Below are 24,888 nucleotides of genomic sequence, written 5' to 3'. Positions count from 1 at the left end.
GTGTTCCAATTTTTTTTCCCTCTTTCTCCCCTACAAAAACAGCAAGCAATTCAATATAGGCTAAATATATGCAAGTCTTCTAAAGATATTTCCATATTCATCAACCTGTACAAGAAAAAAACATCAAAAGGGGAAAAAACAAGAAAAAGAAAGAAAAAACAAGTAAACAAACAACAACAATAAAATATGTTCTTTGATCCACATTTATTCTCCATAGTCCTCTCTCTGGATGCAGATGGCTCTTTCCATCACAAGTCTTTTTATTGGAATTGTCCTGAATTATCTCATTGTTGAAAAAAGCCAAGTCCATCACAGTCAATCATCATATAATCTTGTTCCTGGGTATAATGTTCTCTTGGCTCTGCTCACTTCATTTAGCATCAGGGTTTTCTGAAATCATCTTGCTGATAGTTTCTTATAGAAAAATAATATTCCATTACATTCATATACCATTCAGCTATTCTGCAACTGATGGGCATCCATTCACTTTCCAGTTCCTTGCCACTACAAAAAGGGCTACTACAAACATTTTGGCACATGTGGGACCTTTTCCCTCTTTTATGACCTCTTTGAAATATAGACCTAGTAGAGATACTGCTGGATCAAAGAGAGTACACAGTTTGATAGCCCTTTAGCCAAAGTTCCAAATTGTTCTCCAGAATGGTTGGATCAGTTCACAATTCTACCAACAATGTATTAATGTCCCAGTTTCCCCACATCCCCTCGAGCATTTATCATTATCTTTTCCTAAAAGCTTAGCCAACAGAGAGGTGTGAAGTGGTACCTCAGAGTTGCATTTAAGAGAAGATATTTGGCAAAGGTCTTAAAACTATTATTTGGCCACATCAGGCCAGAAATGATTGTTTCTGTTGCATCAGGAAAGCAATAAGGGGGCCTTGAAAAGAGATCTAGGCCAAGAGACAGAACAGCGGGATTATGTAATCCTGGGCAAATTGCTTCCTTTTATAGGACTTGGCTTTCCCATTACTTTAAGACTTGTGAAATGCTTGACCTAGACCCATTTCATTTGATTCTCATAGCCCCACAGGTATGTGCAGCAACTGTTATTATCCCCAATTAACAGATGAGAAAACTGAGATCCCAAATGAAAAGTTCAATGGCATAGCTGACCAATGTCTGAGATGAAATTTGAACTCAGGTCTTGCTGATTCCAGGCCCAGGGTCTAGTGGCTCTCAAATGAAGAGGCTGGATTCAATTATCCCTAAATTCCCTTCCATCTATCAATTATAGGATTACTGCTTCAGTGTTAATGAAGCCTAAATTAACTTGCTGGCTGACATAAGCTAAAGAAGCTCCAATGCTATAGTCTCTCTGGAAACTCTTAGCTCTTTGCTTTCATATAGGGGTCTCTAGATCGCATCAAGGAGCTACAGAGCTTCCTCTTGTAATTAGAATGTCCCCTTACCTCATCACATATGAAAAATGTGAGAGAGTTTGGCTTGTATTCCCTAGTTATTTCTTAATTTCTATCTTGTCTCTCTGTTAGAATGCAAACTTCCTGTTTCCTTTTTTTTTTATCCCCAACACTTAGAGTGCCCACTATATTCAAAATACTTAATAAATACTTGTTGAGTGATACAAGACTATTCTAAAGGACTCATGATGAAAAATGTTATCTGCCTCTAGAGACAGAACTAATAGAATCTTTTTTTTCTACTGTCTTTTTTGTTTGAGTTTTCTTCTACAAAATGACTAATATGAAAATGTTTTACATGATTGCACATGTATAACCTATATCAGATTGCTTACTGTCTCACAGAGGGAGCAAGAAAAGAAGAGAGGGAAAAAATTTGGCACTCAAAAAAAATTTTTTTAATTAAAAATGTTTTTATGTGTAAATGGAGTGAAAATAAAATAACATTTAAAAAGCAAAAATAAATAAATACTTGATGATTGATTGATGTAGACAGAGGAAAAAGGTTAGAGAGAAAGGAGTAGATATTAAGTACACTATGTATCAGAAATAGGGTTAAGTGCTCTATAAATATTAGATTATTTTGGCAATGGATATTGTCAAAGAGATACACTCAGCCTTTCCCTGTACAGCCAAGGATGCAAAAAAAACATACACACACACACACACACATACACACACACACACACACACACACACACACACACACACACACACATACACACACATGGTCCATGTCTAGAATTTCTGAGACTGGAGGATTGTCATGTTCTACTATGGTCAAGATAAGTCAATTTCATGCTGACATGTCTTTCTTCAATGAGGAAATTCTCCCCAGCTGCCTTTTTCTTTTATGAAAAGGATGACTTGATCAAAAATCATGGCAATGGGATGGGCAGTGAGAAAGGGCCAAGCCTTAAGGCCAATATCTCCTTCCTACAGCTCAGTCCTAAAACAATAGTAGACCTGGAATCTCGATGTAAATTATCCTTCAGACTTCAGTCCCAAATCAGCATGTTCATACTTTAATGTATATGGTTATAATGTAAAAATAAGGAGAAAAAAAAAAGCAACCAAAATAGTCTGTAGTAATTTTCTGATAAAGTAAATTTGTTCTCCCCCCTCCATTTGAATTCGAGCAGCCCAGAGAAAGGTTTTGTTTTGTTTTTTAACTATGTGTTAATTAAAAATATGGAAATGGATTTTGAAAACCACAGTCCATCCCATAGTGGAAGGACGATCGCCAGAGATCTGTTCACGCAACCAGGCCTTTTTTCCTGATGCATTTTAATAAAAATCTAAGTTGCTAATTGTCTTTGTACATGCTGTTCTCCAAAGGAAATTATGATTCCAGTGAAATATATAATTATGCTTGCAACAAACATGAAAACTCAAGCTTAGGCAATACTGAGCAATTTGGGTCAGCAAAGCACTAAGCCAGATCCTGTTTTGTGTCATTTTTCTTCCCATTAAAGTCAAGGACCCTTTTCTGATTTTCACTAATTCTCATATTTTGATAGTATCCATATTTAAAAGAGGCCCAGCTTATCATGCATCACTTCCCTTGAGAAATTTGGAACAGGGAACCTGGTAGACAGAAAACCAAATGCTTGGGTCCGTCAGGATGCCTGTATCCCAACAGTGATAGGTTGAGTGAACTGAGTTTCTCTCCAGGGTGATGAAATTCAGAGAGGGCATTCTTGGCCTTTAGAAGCATAGAAACAACTAAATTTGGACATACATATATACACATACTCCTTAACAATAACAGGTTAAAATAGGAAGCTCTTTCTTTCTTTCTTCCTTCCTTTCTTCTTTTCTTCCTTCCTTCCTCCCTTCCTTCCTTCCTTTCTTTCTCTTCCTTCCTTCCTTCCTTCCTTCCTTCCTTCCTTCCCTTCCTCCCTTCCCTCCCTCCCTCCCTCCCTCCCTCCCTCCCTCCCTCCCTCCCTCCCTCCCTCCCTCCCTCCCTCCCTCCCTCCCTCCCTCCCTCTTCCTTTCTTTCTTTCTTTCTTTCTTTTCTTTCTTTCTTTCTTTCTTTCTTTCTTTCTTTCTTTCTTTCTTTCTTTCTTTCTTTCTTTCTTTCTTTCTTTCTTTCTTTCTTTCTTTCTTTCTTTCTTTCTTTCTTTCTTTCTTTCTTTCTTTCTTTCCTTCCTTCCTTCTTCTTAGATAAGTTTCATGCTCCAGACATAAAAGAAGTTAGTTATGGCTCTGAGATAGAAACAATGCTTTAAATTTTTTGGATGACAAATTATAGGCGCCCACATGAAGGAATGAAAGAGAGTAGAGGTCATTTATTCCAAACTCATTTGACAAATAAGGAAACTGAGGTCTAGAAAGGGGAAATCGCATGCCATTTGCATGTATGTATAATATCAATCTCACTAATTACTAATCTAGTCCCTGGAACATAATATGTGTTTAAAAATGCTTGTTCAATTAATTAGTGAATGGACCAAACAAAAGATAAAGAGGATCATGAGAAGTAAAATGGATAATTTTGACTGCATAAAATTTAAAAGGGTTTGCACATACAAAGTCAGTGCCAAAATTATATAGAAAGCAAATAAATGCAGGGAAAAATTAAAGCAAATTTCTCTTCTTGTAGCCTCATTTCTTAAACATATAGGGAGTTGAATTCAATTTATAAAAAGTAAGAACCATTCCCCAATTGATAAATGCTTCAAAGGACATGAACAGATAGTTTTCAAAAGAAAAAAGAAAAATTATCAATATCAACAATCATATGAAAAAAAAATTGCTTTGAATCACTAATAATTAGAAAACACAAATGAACAACTTTCAGGTACCACTTTACACTTATCAGATTGGCGAAGATGACAGAAAAAGAAAATGATAAATGCAGGAAGGGATGTGGAAAAATAGGGATATTAACACACTGTTGGCAGCTAAGTGGCATGTAATATAAAATGCCAAGTCTGGAGTCAGCAAAACTCATATTCCTGATTTCAAATCCTAAATCAGATACCTACTGCCTGTGTGACCATGGGAGAGTCACTTAATTCCATTTGCCTCAATTTCCTCCTCTGTAAAATGAATTGGAGAAGGAAATGGCAAACCATACCACTTCAGACATAATTGAAAAATGACTAAACAACAATATACCATTGGTAGAGTCATCCATTTTGGTCAAATCATTCTGAAAAACAATTTGGTTTTCAGGTTATAAAACTGTGTATATCTTATGATTCTACAATAAGTCTGTACTTCAAAGAGATCAAAGAAAAGTGAAAAGACTTATATGTCCAAAAATATTTATAGCAGCTCTTTTTGTGGTGGCAAAATAAATTGGAAATTTAGGGGATGCTTGTAATTTGGGAAATGGCTATATAAATTGTAGTATATGATTATGATGGAGTATTATTGTGCCATAAAAAACAAAGAAGGAAATGGTTTCAGAAGAAAGCTGGGAAGGTTTATATGAACTGATGCAAAGTGAAATGAATAGAATGAGATCATTGAATATAGTAACAGCAATTTTAATGATGATCCACTGTTTAAAAACAAACAAACAAAAAAAAAAAACTTAACTACTATGATCACTACAATGAATGATCCATGACAACTCTAAAGCACTCATGATGAAAAATAACATTCACTTCCCGAGAGAGAACTGATTAACAGGGTATAGGTTAAAGCACATTTTTTTCATGTTTTTCATGTTTCTTGCTTTATTTTTTAAAACAAATGACTAATATGTAAATATGTTTTGCATGACTTCACATTTATACTTGATATTCTATTGCTTACTTTCTCAATGAGTGGGGGAGTGGCTAGAAGGTAAAAGAAAATCTGGAACTCAAACTTTTAAAAAATGAATATTAAAAATAACAATTTAAAAAGTGAGTAAATGAGTGTGATAATTGTTAGAACTGGGAATGAAATCAAAGTCCACTAACTCCAAATGCAGCATTTATTTCTTTCCCTTTTTTTGGTAGTCCTTTGAATTGTCTCAAGTACTCTCCTATGTTGATCCCTTCTCTTTTCTGCTGACAGTTATTTTCCTAAAGCTCAAATCAGAACATGTCACCTCTCTTCCCTACTTGATGAGCTCTAAAGGGTCCCTATTACCTTCAGGATCAAATATAAAGCTTCCTATTTGTTGTTTAAAGCTCTTTAACTGATGCCGGTCTACTTGTGTGGCCTCCTTGCACCTTCCTAGCTATCACATACTCTACAATCCTGTGACAGTTCTAGTTTCAGTTCAACAGACATGGTGTCCCATCTCCCATCTCCAGTTCTTTGTACTACAAATACTCCCTCACTTAAACCCCTCAGTAACCTTTAAGGCTAAGTTCAAATAGTACTTTCTATAAAAAGCCTTTCTAGGTTCTCATTAGCAGTTAATATCTTCCTTTCTGAGATTATCTCCCATCTATTCTTCCTATATCTTATGGGCATATAATTACTTTCATGTTATCGCCCCCAGTATCAGTCTAGCAGGGAGCACAAGGCAAAGAGCCAGGAAAGCTGGAGCATGGTACCTAGTAGCTCTGACTGCCTCAGGAGACCAGTTCCGGAGACCAGTCCCAAGGGCTTGTGGTTCAGGCCCAGGATCCAGTCACTCTGAATCTGGGCAATAGTTAGGCGATCCAAGCACAGACTTAGATATGGAAGAAGTCAGAGAACCAGGTTTATCTTGGTCCGTCTCTGTCATTTGTGATCTCTCCAAACTTCAGGTCATCTTATGAGAATGAATCAGAATTATTTTCAACATCCATTCCAACCTTAAATTCTATACTGAGACTGAGGATCGAGAAAAGGCCCTCCATTACAAGGAAGAGAGTGACTAGGAGTGAGGTAACTTGATGCTGGATCAGCTGCCCTATGGATCTAAGAGTTTTCATTTCATCTTCTTCTCTATCCCAGTCAAAGATTGGATTGATCCTTAAGCCATGAGGATTCTGGGATTCAGCACAGAATCAGGGATACAGTGTTGCAGCTGGAGTTAAGACCTAGATTCACATCCCACTTCTGACACTTAAGGATTTTGTGACCAAGAACTAATCACCCAAGCTCTTGAAGCCTCCACTTCTTACTCTATAAATGAGTCATATGTTACAGAGTCTCTGTTGGTACTTGGCCCTAGAAGCGGTTGACAAAGCATGATGAACATTTGTCTTCTAGATTTGTTCCTGAGGTGCCCAAGGAAGCCTTGTCCAGAAGTACTGGAGCTAATGTCCGGAGACTGAGTTCAAAGCCTTTTTAAGACCCTGGAAAAAATCACTCAGCTGCTCTTTTATCATCCCTGTAGGAAGTGTGTCGCCCACATGATGTATACATCCACATGGCTTTGTCTATATAGTTACCTCCTCTCCCCATTGAGGTTTCAATTCCTGCCTGGAGAGTAGCAAGAGAAGGGGAAACAAAGCTGAATACTATTCTTCTCTGAAATGGGGAAGCCAGCTGGAATTATACCTCTTGACTCCCTTAAATATTGCTAGTCTAGAGGAGTGAATATTTCCTTAGATTCAAGCTTTCCTAATCTTTTTCCCCTAGAGAAGGTTTATCTCTGAAAGCAAAATACAAAAAAGTCATCACCAATATTTAATAATAAAATAATTTATCCAAGCTGATAGCAAAAAGTAATATAAATTAGAAGATGCCAGAGCCTTTTTTTCCCCCCTGAGGCAATGAGGGTTAAGTGACTTGCCCAGGGTCATACAGCTAGGAAGTGTCTGAAGCCAGATTTGGACTCAGGTCTTCCTGATTTCAGGGCGGGTGCCCTATCCACTACACCAACCAGCTGCCTCAATACAATAGTCTTTTATCTGAAGAAAGCTGAGATCTCATTCAACCAAGAGAAAGATTGTCCAGTCTCACCCTGAAATCTAAGTAGGCAAGTTACAAATCTGAGAAAAGTGGAAGAGCTGGATTTCCCCTATGAGTTTGCTGCTTTCAGTCTTTTTTCCCTCTCTCCCTGGAGCTAATTGTGGTCTCTCTCAAAATATGAAGGAAAAGAATTTCGCTCCTCTCCAAAACTCTGGAGCCACCTCTGTCCCTCCCACGGGAGCACAGAGTGATATCATCATTATTCCCACCCAATGCAAAAGCTTCAGACTTAAAGCCAGGCTTACTGCAGCCAAATGGCTACAATGACCCTTATACTATTGACCTCTCAGGGTTATTAGGAAAAAAGAAGTTTACAAACTTTAAGCCTACTTGGAAATAGAATTGGTATTAAGAATAATATCTAGTCAAGGTGGCCCAAAGGGGAGAGGGCCAATCTTGGAATTGGGAAAACCTGAGTTGTGATGTTACCTCTGATGCTTTCTAATCAGTTGTGTGGGTCCTATCGCTTAATTACTCCTTGCCTCAATTTCCTCATCTATAAAGTAGATAAATAATAGTACTTATTTCACAGGGTTTATTATGAGGAACAAATTGAGATAATTCATAAATCATTTTGCAATTCAATAAGTAAATTCATGGATAGAGCACCAGCCCTGAATTCAGGAGGACCCGAGTTCAAATCTGGTCTCGGACACTTAACATTTCCTAGCTATGTGACCCTGGGCAAGTCACTTAACCTCAGCCTCAGGAAAAAAAAAAAATAAGTAAATTCAATTCAATAAACACTTATTGATCACCTACCTACTATGTATTGGCCAATAATGGATACAAAAAAGGGGGAAAAGGCAATCCCTGATTTCAAAAAGTTGCAATCTAAATGCTATTATTATCATCTATATTATCAAGAGACAGATCTTGGTGCAATAGTTAGCTTAAAGGATCTGGGTGCTATTTACTATTCATGTAATCTTGGACAAATTCCTTCATCTCTGTAGGCCTGAGTTTCCTCAACTTTAACTGAGGAATTTGGACTAAGTCACCTCCAAGGTGCCTCCTAGCTCTAAATCAATAATCCTATGAATTCCAGATCATTTTATAAAGAGAAAAAAATAAAGAAAAAAAAATCCACTTTAATCCTCACAAGAAATTTTAGAGCTAGAAGAGAATCTTGAAATCACATAACCCAATTATTCATTTGACAGAAAAAGAAAAAGAAAATTGAGACCTAAAATGATTCCCAAGACCACAAAGCTTATTGATGACACAAACAGGACAGGAAATTATTTCTCTTGTTGCCCAGTTCGATGCTTTTTCCATAATTTTTTTAAAATATCTTTTCCAAAACATTGTTTTTATAATGTAGATGTTTCTTCCAGTGTGCTTCTTTGCATTTTTGACTTTTAAAAATAAGAGGAACTTTGTAGTCTCCTTATGATTCATGCCAGTTCCAATTCAACTAAGCAGTATTACAATTAAGTTCTTGACTATGTGCGAGGCACTGTGTCAGGTACGTGACATGCAAAGACAGACACAAAACTATCCCTGCCTTCAAAAAGCTTACATTCTCCTGGGGGATGGTACATAGGAACATACAAGGCAAGGATTTCAGTTAACTGGGGAGCCCAACTGGCATTCACTGTTCAGAAGAGGAAATTTTGAACCAAGGAAGTCAAGTTACCTGCCCAGTTCAGATGCAAAATGAGAACCTACTCTCCTGACTTGAAATCAAGAGCTCTTTCCACAATACCCTGCTCCTATACAGATAAATAGACACAAAATAAATAGACAAGGCATTATGAGCTAAATTCAAGAAAAAGCTTGAACTAACAACTTGGAGACTCTAAAAAAGGCTTCATGGAGGAGGCAGCATCTGAACCATATGTTGAATGAAGCTATGGATTCTGGGGTACAGAGGAGAACATAAAACTGTGGAAATAGGAAGTGGAATATTATATAAGGGTGTGTTCGATAGCCTAGGAGAATATGACTAGAAATAAAGTAAAATAAAATGGGAACAGTAGATCTCTCCATTCTCCTGCTCCCCCAAAATTTTCACAATCCCAGGATGATGGTAGATTTCAGAAAACGACCTGAAAGTCTTACTTATGGAAGCTTTCAAGGTAAACTTAGCAATAGAGATGGCCATCAAATCTAAATATTTACCATCTAAATATGGAGTTAGCCTATCACAAGCAAGTGACCTTCATCATATTCACAATAACTTGCCTTGAGCCAGCTGGGCTCCATCTTGCCTAATGGAGGCCCCTGAGAGAGCTTGGGAGGTCCCTGAAAGCAATGACATGTACAGTGCGTGGGACGAGAAGGTGCTTGGCATAGTCCCTGGGGAGGAAGGGTTTGGCTGCTTCCTGTGGGAGCTTTTGGGCCGAACACAGATGAGGAAACTGGCAACAGTCAATGAAGGAGCCCCAGAACACTGCTCTGTCCACCCCATAAAGAATCAGAGCTGGACGCTGGCTGCTCAGCAGTTAGTTAAAGGATATTAAAAATGCACAGCACCAAGGGAAAATATTTATAGGCGTGACAGCAAGTTTCCTTGTAATAATTTATGGGCTAGCTGCAGAAAAAGGAAACACACAAACGTTGAATAAAATAGCCAATATGTAAACATCATGGCTTCTACAAACTCTCCCATTAAAAATTAGGATTGAGGTTTAGTAAAGTAAATGGCTACATTTCAGTGGTCAACAATGGCCTGGATGCTAAGGGTTACTGACTGATTTATAATTTCCTGGGTTGTTGCATTTTTTTTTAAGAATCTATATTTGTCAGCACAATTTTTATGTCTCATTCCTTAAAATAATCACCAGAGATCCTAAAAGATACATAATGTTGCTTTGATTTCTCCAAAGATCTCCTAGCACATGAAAAATGTCCAAGCTTATCACTAAAAGGTTTTTATTTGTAAACAGAACCAGCTTCCAGGTAGCCTGAGCCAGGATAGCATTCCTTCCCCCTTTTCCCCTTTCCTCCTTGCAGGATAACCCCTATCTGCCATGTAAATGGCACTCCAGATGCCATACTTTGAACTCAGGTTAATGACATGTGTGGTTCACTGCCTTTCTGTATTACAAGTTGCAAACTTGAGTCAGGAGAGGAGCAGAGATGGAAAGAAACCCAAGATTTTCTGGTCCCAAGCTCCTGTGCTGAATGAGCAAATTTTACCCAAGAGCTCTGCCTTGAAACTCTTTTTCAAAGCTTCAACTGCCCCCTTGCAGAAGTTATTCCATTCCCCATACTTCTGAACAACTAGGATTAAGAAATAGCAAGGAAAACATCACTAGAAGTCAATTCCCCCAAAGATTGCCATGCTCAACATGCAATGCAATATGGCAACCACAAAAGCTCTGGTGTGGGTGAGGATTGCAATCATGTCACCTGATAAATGAATAAAGTTGGGTTCATTTGTCCCTTGAAGAAGTGACTGGAAATTTCAATGGGACCAATTTGGGCTTGATGGTAGGGGGGAAAAAAAAAAAAAAAAAAAAAATATATATATATATATATATATATATATATAAAATTATTATTATTATTAGAATTATCCTAAAGTAGAATGGAATTACCCTCCGACCTCATCTCACCCCACCTCATACACATACACACCCTCCCATCCCACTCCCAATTTCCTCCTCCCCCACATTGGGGAAGGGGAGTCTGCAAGCAAAAGTTATATAAGCATTTATAAGATGTGCTGTAATGGGGATTCTTTTTCAGGCGTGGGTTGGACTGGATGGCCACTGAGCTTCCTTCCAAGTCTGAGATTCGGTGATTTTATGAAAAAGAAGAAAATCAAACATTTTAAAAGTTTTACTTGACAAACATCCAGGTACATATGTGGGTGCCATGGAATGAAGTAACCTGATGATGTTTGAAATCAGAAATGTCACCAAGAAAATCTCTGTCAAACTGAACTAATATAATGTACCAATAATTGACTTCCTAGTTCTTAAAAATAAACCCCATGGAACATTTACTCAAGGTTCAAATATTCATAAGTGCTCATTTAAATAGATTTGGATTTCATTTCATACTGAGAGTTCTGTGCTTAAAACCCTTCGAAATACTTTACATTTCATTTTCTGGTTCACCATTGGGAGTGTGAGCTACTAATTTAATGGAATAGATCTTTCCAAAACAGCCAGTATTTTCTATGTATTTTCCTTCCAAGTATCTTTTACCTGGTAACAACAAACTGTATTTTCTTTTTCCCCCTTTGCATATACCTTTCCTTGGTTTTCAAAAAGGGGAGAAATATAAAAGTGAATGAAAAATAAAATTGTGTACCCCTCCCAATAAAATTTCCAACTCTGTATAAGGCACTCAACTTAATTGATCACATTTTTAGCCATTGTATAAACACTCCTTAAATATTATACAAAAAATGGGATAAGATCCATGAAAAAAACATAATATTGTATTTAATTATTTGTATGTCTCATAGCAATCAATACTATGCCATTAGCATTTATTTTTCATTGCATAGTATTAAGACCATCATAAATAATATTAAAAGTATCATACATTAAGATGTATCAGGGAATTATGATGTGGTGTTGCTACAAACTATATTTTTTAACATCTCAATTCAATACAATCCAACAGTTATAAATTAAGCACCCACTACAATGTGGCCACTATTACGCTAAACAGTGGAAACAGGATATGAATTGTGAGTTTTTATTATTACTTATTATTACTAAGTGAGGAAATTCCCTCTACTAATGCTGGTTGTTATTTTCTCTGCAATTTAATTAATAGTCAGATACTGAAAAGTGAAATGATCTGTCACAGCTTGAATAGGTCATCAGCAGGACTTGAAGCCAGAGCTTCCAAATTCTAAGACCAGTTCTCTGTTCACCATGACACATTTCCTCTCCTAGGGTTCTAAACACACACACAAAAAAACTATTTCTGCCATCGAGCTCTTACATCCAGTCAGAGGAGCTCTTATTAAAGATAATACTTTTTAGAGTCAGATTCTTTAAGTTTGGGGGGGATTGGTTTTGAGGAGTTGTTTTTTATTTTTTTAACATAACCCATTTAGGAATAAATACTGAAACCCTGTAATTAGAGTGGAGAAACAGGGACTTTGTCCAAAGAAACACATTCAGGGGTTACTGAGAGTGATTCAGAAGCATATAGGAATGATGGCACTAATCCTACAGTTAACATGATAATTAAAATAGGAAGCTAATAGATGAAATGCTAGAACTGGCACCTGGGTGCTTTTCTGCTCCACGCCTCTGCTGAGGTAATGCTTCCTGCTGATTGCCGGGGGCATGTAATTCCTAGGTTTAGGGTTACACTCTCAGATGCTGGCCCCTCAGATTCAATAATCAATCAATAAACATTTATTAAATTCCTACTATGGATGGCTAGCAGGGAGGCATACAAAAACCAAGGTAGAATTGGTCCTGCCCTCAAGGAACTTCCATTCTAACGTGAAAGAGAGCATGTCCATATATAAGCATGTAGATATTACATACAAAATGGATGCATGGTGACATGTGGAGGAGTGAGAAGGCACGTGCTGCTGGAGAACTTGGAAAGGCCTCATACAATAATAATAAATAATAATAATGATGATGATGATCATGATGATCATGATGATGATGATGATAATGCTTGAGCTGTCTTGAAGGAAACCAGAGATTCTAAAAGGCAAAAGCAAGAAGAGTGGTCTCTGTGGAATTACCCTTTCCTTCAGAAAATGTCTGCATTCTATCCCGAGAGTATTTTTTTCCCCCTTGAAGTCAGCATTTATCTATTATTCCCAGTCATGGCCCAGTGTCTTAGAAAGAGCATTAGAAAATAGTGAGCTTATGTTATGGTGCAAGGGAACTAAAACACATAAGAAAATAACATCTGGGACAAACTGATGCAGTTGGAAGTCAGCAGAACATTATAATCAATGACTATGATAATTCAAATGTTATTAACCCTGACTATGATAACACAAATGTTATCAACCTTGGATCCCTGTGGGACCCAAGTTAAAGGCAAAAAGGACCCATTTGGGAGCCAGAGCACAGAAGATGAAACATGTTACCCTCATTCTGATAGAAAGATGGAAGATTGGATTTGAAATGTCCACAGGAGTCCATTCTTATTGTCCCACACCCTGAATCCTATGAAACCCAAAAGTAGAAGTGTTGGGCCAATGAAGAAGCAATCATGGCTGATCTCATCTCCCTTGTCAAAGAATCCATTTTGCTTCCACACTTCCCCTGTACACATTACCACCCTCTATATGAATAAATAGATTAAGGATTTTGTGTGTATAGGTATAGGTATGTATTAGTGTATATACATATATGTTTATATATATATATAAAATTATCTGGCAAATATATATTTAAAGTATATAACAAATATATATTTAAATATAAAACAAAATAGTAACACAAAGTTGAAGTGTGTGCAAATTTTATATATATAATATATATATTTATACACACAAATACACTACTTAAATAAGCATCTATTTAACTATATGTATATATTATAATATACTTACATGTATTATAAAGCATAATATCTTAACTATTATATTTTATATTAATTATAAATACATTTTCATATATTAAATTTATGCTCTATTTAAATACAAAGATATATTTATATATTTTATAGTATAAACAATTTAAGTAGGTACTTCAATATTTCAATGTACACTATTATGTTTTTAATATAAATTCTGTTATGTGCACAAATACTATTTCTATGTATTTATATAGATTATATTATTTATATGAAGGGTATACATATAGTACCTATATGTAAACTGTATACACACACATACACTCTATATATATATGTTTATTTGTAGTTTATAGGCACTATTTATATGTATGTTTATTTGTAGACTATAGATACCTATTTATATATGGAATATATATTATGCATATAGGTATGTATAAATTTCATATATTTATAAACACACACAATTTTCCGAAAATCTTTAGGCAGTTTTAAGCTTAAAACTTGTATTATCTGGATACCTATATTTCAATTTTGTACTACTTTATAAATCTTATATATTGATGTATATGTGTACAAGTTGATTTCTTAAATAGACTGACTGTAAGCTCTGAGGAAGGGACTAACCAGGTTTCCCTCATAACTGGCACATTTGGCACATAGTATTTGTTGTTATTGTACAATCATGTCCAATGTGCCATGATGTCATTTGGGGCTCTCTTGGCAAAGACACTAGGCATGTTTGCCATTTTCTTCTCTGTTTTACAGATGAGGAAACTGAGGCAAATAAGTAAGTGATTTGCCCAGGATCACACAGAGAGTAAATGTCTGAGGATGAATTTGAACTCCGTTCTCTCTGACTCCAGGTTCTATTGCACCTCCTAGCTGCCTGGCACACAGTAAGGGCTTACTAAATATTGATTGATTAAATGTTTCATAGGAGTTCAATTTGTTGATAGTGGTTTCCTGTATCAAAAGGCTCATGGGCAGAGGGGGCGGGACAAGGAGAGCTCATATCTGAAAACATCTCAGTGCATAAAAAGGCATCAATAAAATTTTGTGGAAGAGAAAATGTTCCTTCTCCATGACTCACTATAAGAACGTTCCTAATCTGAAGCCATAAGATCTGCTCCCTTTTGTCCAAGCCTTCCTACAATTCGAAAATAAAATTTGAAAAAATAAGTAAACCTGAAAAATGATATTTATGTCTCTCAGGTAAGTTTAAATTTTTTAGCTTAAAATTGCCCTAAATTTTTTGGGACACTCTGGGCTTTGAATATTTTCATTTTGTAAATGAGGAAACCAAAAGCCCAAGAGAAGAAATACAATGTCTTCTAACTTGTACTTGAATGGAAAAGTCAGGCAGCTGATTTAGAGGATTGGCCCAATAAATAACGTGTGTGTGTGTGTGTGTGTGTGTGTGTGTGTAAAAGGTGTTAACCCAGGTGTCCTGCCAGAGCCTAAATTGGTTTACCATTGGCTGCCAACACAAATTCCTTCTGCAGTTTCAGCTGGAATGGGTGTCCTTCATTTCCTGCCTTAACTTGTTCTTCCTTGTTATTGTGCCTTGTTCAGGTGCTCTGTGTGTGTGTGTGTATGTGCATCTGATGATCTCCAAGGCCTATTAAGTTAGAAATGTCCAAACTCCACCAGTTTGCTGCTGATAAAAATAGAAGTCAGCTATTTATTACTTCTCCCTTCATACAGTGCAGAAACCTGGCAACATTTTGAACTCTTTGAAAATGTAAACACTGCCTATTAAGCAATAGGGATTTTTTTTTAATGTGTTGCAGTTTCAGATTAATTTTCAAGTTGAAAAATGCAAAAAACCTGGTGTCTCTAGCAAATTTAATATTGCACACATTCAGCACAACAAATTTAATAGTCTAAACCCCCAAGAAAGCTCCTCGGCATGTGGCTCGTCCCGCTTTGTGCAAGTGGTTCTGATAACCTCGCCTTTACATTTCCTCTCTTTTCATTTTAAATTTATGGCCTCAATGAGGCATTAACAGACTTGTTGCAGGTGGCATTCATATGCTGGTACCACTGGATGTTTCACATATTGTGGGCCTTCGGTACCACAAATATACTCACTAAAATTAGTTTTTTAGTATTCAAAAAGGGGGGAGGGAGCAGCTTTCAGGACCAAAGAAAAAATTCCTTTAATCGTGTTTCCAAATGGACACTACTTGTCTTTCTCTTTAAAAATATCAACCAAACCTGGGGGGAATAGATTAAAAAACAAAAACTTTATCACAACCTTCTTTTCTCATCCTTTTTTTTTTTTTTTTTTTTTTCATTTTCTACTTTTTACCCTCCATTCCTGAAGTCTTACACATTAAGTCTCTGTCTCCTCTGAGCAAGAATTTTTCAGTTGTTCAAACTCCCAAGCCCAGCTCAATTTCCTTTTTAAGTCTCAGTTATATTTTGTTCACGGGCCCAAAACATACAGCCGAACGGATTTAGCTGCTTCCAAAAATACTCACCTTTTCAGCAGGCCCTAAATGTGGAAAGTTGTAATTCCAAAGAAGTTTTTCCCCCCACCCCCCTCAAAAAATGATGAACCATTTATGGAATTATAATGCCAGCCACTTAGTCATCTTAATTACAGAATTCACTGGGGCTCCAAACAGCCCTTCAGTATTAATTCGGACTAACAGTTCTCTGCTACAGATGCTCAAGTAAGATTCTGACACTTAAAACAAAAAAAAACAAAACAAAATGAAGGGCTAAAAATTCTTTCATTCCATGTCTGCAGGCATATTACACAGCCCAAACTGACCCTGACCTTAGCCTTAGCTGAATTCAAAGACCCTGACATTTATCCCCTCAGTGAAGAAGTCCATTTCATAGCACATACATAAATGCAGCAAAATATTCCTGCAGCCTTAAGATGCTGCTAAGTAAATAGTCGTTTTCATCTCGAGCCTATTTGGAGCTGTGACATTTGGTGCTATGAATATTAAGATATGCCAAAGAGGCATTTATTTGACACTTGAAACTTCTGCCTAGATATAGTATTATATTTTTTTTAACACTATAGTATAATTCGACCAACACAAATGGTCTTTCAAAACAGAAGGGAGCTGAGACCATAAACAGATGATTTTGTTGTAACTAAATGGGGGGAAGAGTTTGTTTTCAAGTAACAGATAACATCTGGGGGAGGGGAGGTGAAATAGGAAGTTACATGGGCAGATTATGCAAAGCTAATTTTCCATTGACCAGATCTGTAACTGTTATTTATTATATGCCCACTTAGCAGTCCATTATTCTGTTTATAAATGTATTCTTTTCTTCAGGAGAGGTTTTTGTTTGTTTATTTGGTTGGTTTCATTTTTGTTTTTGTTTTTTAAACTCACCTTGGTTAAAATGGTCTGCTCATTATCAGTCTCCCTCCCCTCAACCCGAAAAATAAAGCAGAGGGGGGGGGTTGGGAGGACCAGGAAACAGCATGATTGTTTTTATTATATCCATTTGTGTGCATGCATGCACAAGCAAAAAAAAAAAATTCAAAAGGGGGAAGGGAAGGAACACATTTTATTGCTTTTCATTCAAAGTCATATTTAGAGGGTATTTGAAAGTCAGGCAAAAGCAAATCATTTGGCCAAATGGATGTACCTAATCAGGAACTTCTGATTTTTAATCTCCGAATTAGGCCTCAGGCAAGTGACTTAAATTCCCTCCCTCTGTTTTCTCCTCTGTAAATGGCAGGGGGGCGGAGGGGGCCGAGCTAAGAGGGATGGGGGTGGGGAGCAGAACCAGGGTGCGAAGTATATGGGCCAGCATATGTTTGTTTTTTTATGAACGTTTTTAATACTTTCTCTCTTTGCTTGTTTTTTTTTTTCCTTATACCAAAATAAAAGAGATTTAGCCAAATCCTTTGAACAACCTATTACATTTTGGAGGGAAAGTTCTTAAATAATGAGAATTCAACAGTAGGACATGAAAAGAGTTCTAGAAAATCATTTTATTTCATTTGCTTCCACTGTTCTGATTTGAGAAAGTTAAAACTTTCAGGGAAAGAAACTTAATAATGCTCTCTTCCCCCCCTCCCCCTTTCCCTCTCTCTTCCCCCCTCCCTTGTCCCCACTCCTCTCCCTCCCTCCTCCCATCTCTGTTTTAAATAGGTTTTATTACAGAAACCAATGATATTATAAAACATGAGGTTTTGTTAAAAAAAAAAAAAAAATACAAAGGCCTAATTGTATTTTTGAAAGGAAAGTATTGCATCAGCCAGCTTCATTTAAACACATTTGCTGGCTCTGGGCTCTCACCACAATTCATTGGTTCTAATTTTCTCTGAATTTGTTGTGTGTGTGTGTGTGTGTGTGTGTGTGTGTGTGTGTGTGTGTGTGTGTGTGTGTGTGTGTGTGTGTGTGAGTGTGTGTGTGTTTTTTAAATGCAAGCTTTTAAGAACAATTCATAATAACACTTGGGAGATATTTTGTTGGCCTTTAAAATATATGTCATGGAATGTATTAATGAAGAGACTCTATGGTGAGACCATTTTGCAATTAAGACACAATTTTCCTTTAGTATCTTCTTGTTGCTGTTGTTTAAACCTTAATTTGGTGAATGTGATGGTTCATGGGAAGTCAGTATAATGACTAATGCACCTAGAAAAGTCTGCAGCGGCCCTGGGGTTTTCAAAGATGCTACTAACTGGTCCCACCAAGAAGCGATGCCTCCAAGCACAGGGCCCATTTGAAGGACAGAGAGCCTTTCTCTCAGACAGGTCACAGGGCAATAATTCAGTCATGTCAGCTCAGGGAGATCCTATCTGCTTATTCACCTGAGCAGTGGGAGTTTGGTTAGTGTGGAAAATGCCCAGACAAACAAAATCACTGATACTGAGCCCACTGGCACATAAGGCCACTGCCACTAATATTTCAACGACACGGGACACCCACAGAAGGAGTTATGAGGGGCCAGACTTAACCTAAAGTTAACCTCGGATTATTCCCATTATCCCCTGCCTTTGTTAATCATCACATGCTCCCCAGACAGAGCTGGTGAAAATCGTGAAATTGTGCTAACTGGATCCCTTCCAAATTCATGTGACATGATCTCAACTGGACTCTCACTAAAGCGAGGCAAGTCTTCTACATCTCCCTAATGGAATCACGAGCTAAGCATTAAGAAGCAGCTCTGCCAGGACTTCTCAGCTCTCCTCAAACTTTTCCTTCTTCCTCTACTGATACTCATAACGTCTCAAATATGCTAGGGTATTTCACACATAGTTTTCACCCACTCAACCCACTAGCAAACTTACACATAGGCCAACACATCGCTGCCATACTCATTGATTTAAGCTGATAGGAAAAAAGAGGACCTAAAGGTCAAGCCAACTTTCACAGCTCCACATCATCTACCTCTACTTCTGCTCAAAAAGGATTAATTAAAATACGCTTTCTATCCTTTGTAATCTCTATTATACTTAATAATTATATAATTATAGATCTCGAACAATCTCTAAGACAACCAGAATAGTAATAAACAAAATTCAGCCTAACAATACAATAGCTCACCCACCACAACCGTACAATAAAGAGACCCCACTTCAATCTTGACCAACACAATAATTTTCTAATCAATCAAACAAATCTAATGCCGTTACCACCTCAACTCACCAGACATTATAAACCAAACCACTTCTATTAATAAAGTAAGCAATAATATACCAAAAGCCACTGAATTTCCAACTCAAAGGACACCACCTCCCTCCCGGTCACCAGGCCTCTCAATCTCAGGGTAGCCTCTCCTCCTGATCTGCTGCCACATGTGGCCCTTTCTAACTTTGTGGGGCCCCTTGGGTTCATCCCTTGTCCTCCTCTGATGCTATCCCCACCCTGGAGCAGGCCCTCATCCTCCCCACTACCCCTGGACTATTGAAGTAACTCCTTTCTCCCCACTTCAATCCCAATCAAGAGGCAGTTGATGGTATAGTGGCTAGAGTATTGGGCCTAGAGTCAAGAAAGTCTCTTTTCTGTGTGAGCCTGGGCAAGTCACTCAACTACTGTTTGACTCAGTTTCCTCGTCTATAAAGAGGTGTAAATTATGACACCTCTACTATGGGATTCCCTGATTCTCTTCAAAATTAAGGTAAAATCCCACCTTCTACCTTGCATCCACCACTAGCATCTCCCATGGCATCATCTTCCCAAGATCTTGTAGTTTTCATCATGTTGTTCCCCCATTAGACTGTGAGTACCTTAGGAGAATTTGTCCTTTTGTGCATCACCAACTCAAAGTACAGGGACAGTGCAGAGCAGGCACTTAATAAATGCTTGTTGACTGTTTGACTGCATGTAATACAAGTCCCTTAAGTCAACAAATACTTCCATAATTACATGAGCATTATTAATTAAAGCATTAATTAAAGCCAAAGAAAATGAAACATGGTGGCTGAAGTCCTGGGATGGAAATCAAGAACTCTGTGTCTGACACCCTGGCTATTCTACCATGGGCAAGACCTTGAACTTTACTATGTTTGTTTTTTCATCTGTAAAATGAGAAAATTGGACTAAAATCTATGATCCTAGGAAAAGCCAACTTTACCAAAACTGCCCCAGAATCCCCAACTTTTGTTACATGATGCTCCAGAAAGGGGGAGGCCTGTGTCCATCAGCAAATATCCAACTGCATCTTCACATACAGCAAATATACAATGGCGTCTATACTCGCCAGATGACTCAGAAACCTTAGAGACCTTGAATGAAGGTTTCACCTAGATTAATTAGCACTCATGATTCATCCAGGCTAAATGTCACCAAAAAAACTTTCATCCAAGAATTTGAGATAGAACAGGGAGAGATTGTCCAAAGCATCTAGAACTTGAGGTAGAACAGAGAGAGAATGCCCAAAGCATCCAGAACTCGAGGTAGAATAGGGAGAGAATGCCCAGAGCATCCAGAACTTGAGGTGGAATAGGAAGAGAGTGCCCAAAGAATCCAGAATTTGAGGTAGAACAGAGAGTACCCAAAGCATCTAGAATTTGAGATAAAACAGGGAGAGAGTGCCCAAAGCATCTAGAATTTGAGATAGAACAGAGAGAGAATGCCCAAAGCATCTAGAACTTGAGGTAGAATAGGGAGAGAGTGCCCAAAGAATCCAGAACTTGAGGTGGAACAGGGAGAGAGTGCCCAAAGAATCCAGAACTTGAGGTGGAACAGGGAGAGAGTGCCCAAAGAATCCAGAACTTGAGGTGGAACAGGGAGAGAGTGCCCAAAGCACTGGCTAATGCTTCAGCAAAGAAAAAGAAGGAATAGGAAATGAATGGCATCAGATTACCAGCAGTGAGTCTCCTACTGTGGTGGTGGAGCTGTTACCTCTTGAGAGGAACTGCTAGGCGATAGACTAGGGGACACATTGATGGATGAAACATCCTGCCATGTTTATGGATAACCACAACCATCCTCCTCCATGATTTTCAAAATCATCTCCAAGGGAGAAAAAAAAATGTTTAATTTCATGTGAGCAGAAAATGAAAATGGGCTCCTAAAAGGAACTGCTACCCTTGGATTGCTTAGACTAGTTTGATGAATAATGAATGACCTTAATAGCATCTTAAGATTTGTAAAATGCTTATAATACATTATCTCATTTGAGATTCACCACAACTTGAAGTCTAAATTATAGACATTATTATGCCCATGTTCCAGATTAAGGAAATGATTCTTGATAAAGGTCTTGCCTTTGGTCATTCAGAAGGCAGGAGTACCCAAGTCTTCCTCCAAGCCCCAGCCTTGGCTTCCTTTTGCATTCTCCTCCTACAATAAATCCAACAAGCTGCTATTTTTTGATCCAAATCAATCACTTGTCCTTCTTTCATTCTTCCCCTTCCCTTCTCTCTTGCCTTTTAAACACACATCATGTTCCTCCTTTCCCCTGAGTCCTTACTCTATAAAAACACTTCCCAAGGTTTATGGGCACTTCCAGGTGAACAGACTATGTCTAATCACTTCTTTTTTTCTGTAGCAGTTAACAAAAGGGGAGAAGGGGAGAGAAGGGTTACAGTTTCCATAAGTAAATGAAAATAAAGGAGTTATATAGTGTGTTGAAAAATGTGCAGATCAAAGACAGGAGGCAGAGGTCAGGAAAGAGCTGAACAAATTGGCATATGAATGTGGTTATACATTATTGTGCCATAAAAAATGAAGACTGAAGAATCCAGAGAAATTTGGGAAGACTTTTATGAATTGATACCAAATGCAGTAAGAAGAATCAGGACCAATTCATCAACTTCTTTGTAAATTATTTCAGTTTGGAGTTTTGTTCTCAGCTAAGAAACCAAATACATACTGACTGGGGCAGCTGGGTGGTGCAGTGGATAGAGCACCAGCCCTGAAGTCAGGAGGAGTGAGTTCAAATCTGGTCATAGACACTTAACATTGCCTGGCTGTGTGACCCTGAGCAAGTCACTTAACCTCAATTGCCTCAGGGGGGAAAAAAGAATTTTAATCTCATCTACAAAGTAGACTTGTGATCTTGGGCATGTCAATCAACACACACACACACACACACACACACACACACACACACACACACTCTCACATATTAATTACACAAACATACATTTGTGAAAATGAATCCAAAATAACTTCTAGTTTTTCAGCAGCAAGGAAGGTGTCTGTGATTCATGGAAAATGCAATAAATACTTATAAAGTCCTGGCCAATCCTGTGACACCAGCAAGACATTTGCCTTATCTCAGTTGCCTCCTCTGTAAAATGGGAATAACAATACTGTCCTTATAGCAGGGAGTCATTGTGATAAGAAAGTGAGATAATGAATATCAGCTCTGTAAATGTTCTGGAGGTCCCGGCAGCCTGAAGCACAGTGAGGAGATACTCTGGTGTTTGTCAAATTTGGTCTCGGGCACTTATTGGCTATGTGGTCCTGAGTGAGTCATTTACGATACATCTGTCTAAGTCTCTTCATCTGTAAAATGGGAATAATAATAATAATAGAGCCTACCTCGCAGGGCTGTTGTGAGGGTCAAATGAGATGTCTGTGAATGCTTTGTCAGTCTTGAAGCACTGTATAAAGGCTAGCTAGCACGTCAGTCATTATTATTAAATTTCAATATATAATTTGTGTGCAGTCTAAAATCCGCCAAAAATAGAGCTCCACGTGTAACCTGGATCCCTTTAGACACACCATGAAAGAAAATATTTCTCCAATGATAATGCAAGCATTCACTTAAGCCGGGTAGAATGAAACTCACTGAAGACAGAGGCTGCTTGGGTTTTATTTTTGTAGCCCCAGGACCTAGCACAATGCCCAGCATAGAGGGACTGCTTGTAAAGACTGGTTGAATGGAATTTAGTTCAATAGACATTAATTCATTTTTTTCAATAAATATTATTAAGTGCTTACTGTGTTCGGAATAGCACAAGAGCTACTGAGGGAGATGTTAACCTTTTCGGCACTAATGGAGCTTAGAGGAGGATAAAAATCCCCCAGAGACAGCCATAATACACAGTATTAGGAATGTTAGAGAGTTGCAAAAATCATGGCTTCAAGGGGGAGGTCAGGGCCAACCTGGGGGGACTTGACACTTGAGCCATGACACAGGGTCTTATTTAGGGTATTATCAACTAGCTCCTTAATTATGCCTAACTTTTCTGCTAAGTACAAGTTTGAAACCTGACCTCTGCCTAAGAGGAGCTAAAAACCAGGGTGAAGTGAGGCTAGCCCATTGCCTATAGAGAACAACAATCAGGGTGAGGGTGAGACTAGCCCATTATCCATGGAGAACAACAATCAGAGTGAGGGTGAGGCTAGCCCATTGCCCATGGAGAACAACAATCAGAGTGAGGGTGAGGCTAGCCCATTGCCCATGGAGAACAACAATCAGAGTGAGGGTGAGGCTAGCCCATTAACCATGGAGAGCAACAATCAGAGTAAGGGTGAAGCTAGTACATTGCCCATGGAAAGCTAACAATCAGGGTGAGGGTGAGGCTAACCCATTGCCCATGGAGAACAACAATCAGGGTGAGGGTGAGACTAGCCCATTAACCATGGAGAGTAACAATCTGTGTGAGGGTGAGACTAGCCTATTATCCATGGAGAACAACAATCAGAGTGAGGGTGAGACTAGCCCATTGCCCATGGAGAACAACAATCAGAGTGAAGGTGAGACTAGCCCATTAACCATGGAGAACAACAATCAGAGTAAGGGTGAAGCTAGCACATTGCCCATGGAGAGCTAACAATTGGAGTGAAGGTGAGGCTAGCCCATTAACCATAGAGAGCAACAATCAGCGTGAGGGTGAAGCTAACCCAATGCCCATGATAACTTTACAATCAGGATAAGGGTGAGGCTAGCCCATTAAAACATATTTAGCAAGTAAGGGAATATAGCACAAAGTGGTGCCATTGATAGAGGTAGACACAGTAACCAGTGGAATAGTGATATTAAAGATGAACCTTTGTTTCTAGATAAGTTTAGGGTCTATCAGGAGCTTTGGAATTTCCTAAAAATAATCCATTCCACTCTTCTCCCATTCTCCTTTGAGCACAATGTCCCACACTGATGGACAAGTTCTACAGGGCATCCAACAAAGTCCATGTCGAAATCTGGGCCTTAGACCTTCTTCATCCACTTGGTCTCTCTTGTGTGAATAATCAGCCCAAATTCTTTTGAGGGCCATAGCCAGTACATATAAATGGAAGCAGGAAAAAAAGAAGAGAGTTACCAGGAAACGCTTTGCAAGGAAGGGACTAAAAAGATATGGGACAAGAAATGACAATACACTTCTAAGAGGAATTAGGAAAATGAGGTCCATTATCCAAGACTATACAATGATACCTTGTCCTTTCCCTGACAGAAAGTGATTGAACTTGTCAAGTCAGCAGACTACCCTTTTCCAACTCCCCTTGAAGAAGGCATAGCCTATGACCTTTATTCAACATTTTTAGTGCCTCCTCCAACACCAACTGTGGAAGTAGAGGTAAGTCATCAATCCTTTTTGTTGTCTGACACTTAACCTTAACTTTCATTAGACTGGAGAATCAAGGTTTCAATCTGCCAAGAAGGATTTATTAAGCACCAATGGTATACCAGGCATTTTGCTAGGTACTGGAAATATACAAAGAGGCAGATAGAGGCTCTCTGACCTCAAGGCGCTTACATT

At 38.1% G+C, this 24,888-nt stretch overlaps 1 protein-coding gene across 1 annotated transcript in view; it reads left to right on the top strand.

Moving 5' to 3' along the window:
• The window catches only part of CABCOCO1 (ciliary associated calcium binding coiled-coil 1), a 157,729-nt gene that overhangs the window by 122,547 nt on the left and 10,294 nt on the right, over window positions 1-24,888 (top strand). The window contains exon 6 of the mRNA XM_074296647.1: window positions 24,583-24,705. Within this exon, the coding sequence (XP_074152748.1) occupies window positions 24,583-24,705 (123 nt within the window). The remainder of the gene's footprint in view (window positions 1-24,582; window positions 24,706-24,888) is intronic.

This window comes from Sminthopsis crassicaudata, chromosome 2, assembly GCF_048593235.1.
Source record: "Sminthopsis crassicaudata isolate SCR6 chromosome 2, ASM4859323v1, whole genome shotgun sequence".
In the NCBI taxonomy this organism is placed as follows: domain Eukaryota; kingdom Metazoa; phylum Chordata; class Mammalia; order Dasyuromorphia; family Dasyuridae; genus Sminthopsis; species Sminthopsis crassicaudata.
This window is presented reverse-complemented; position numbering and strand designations above follow the sequence as displayed.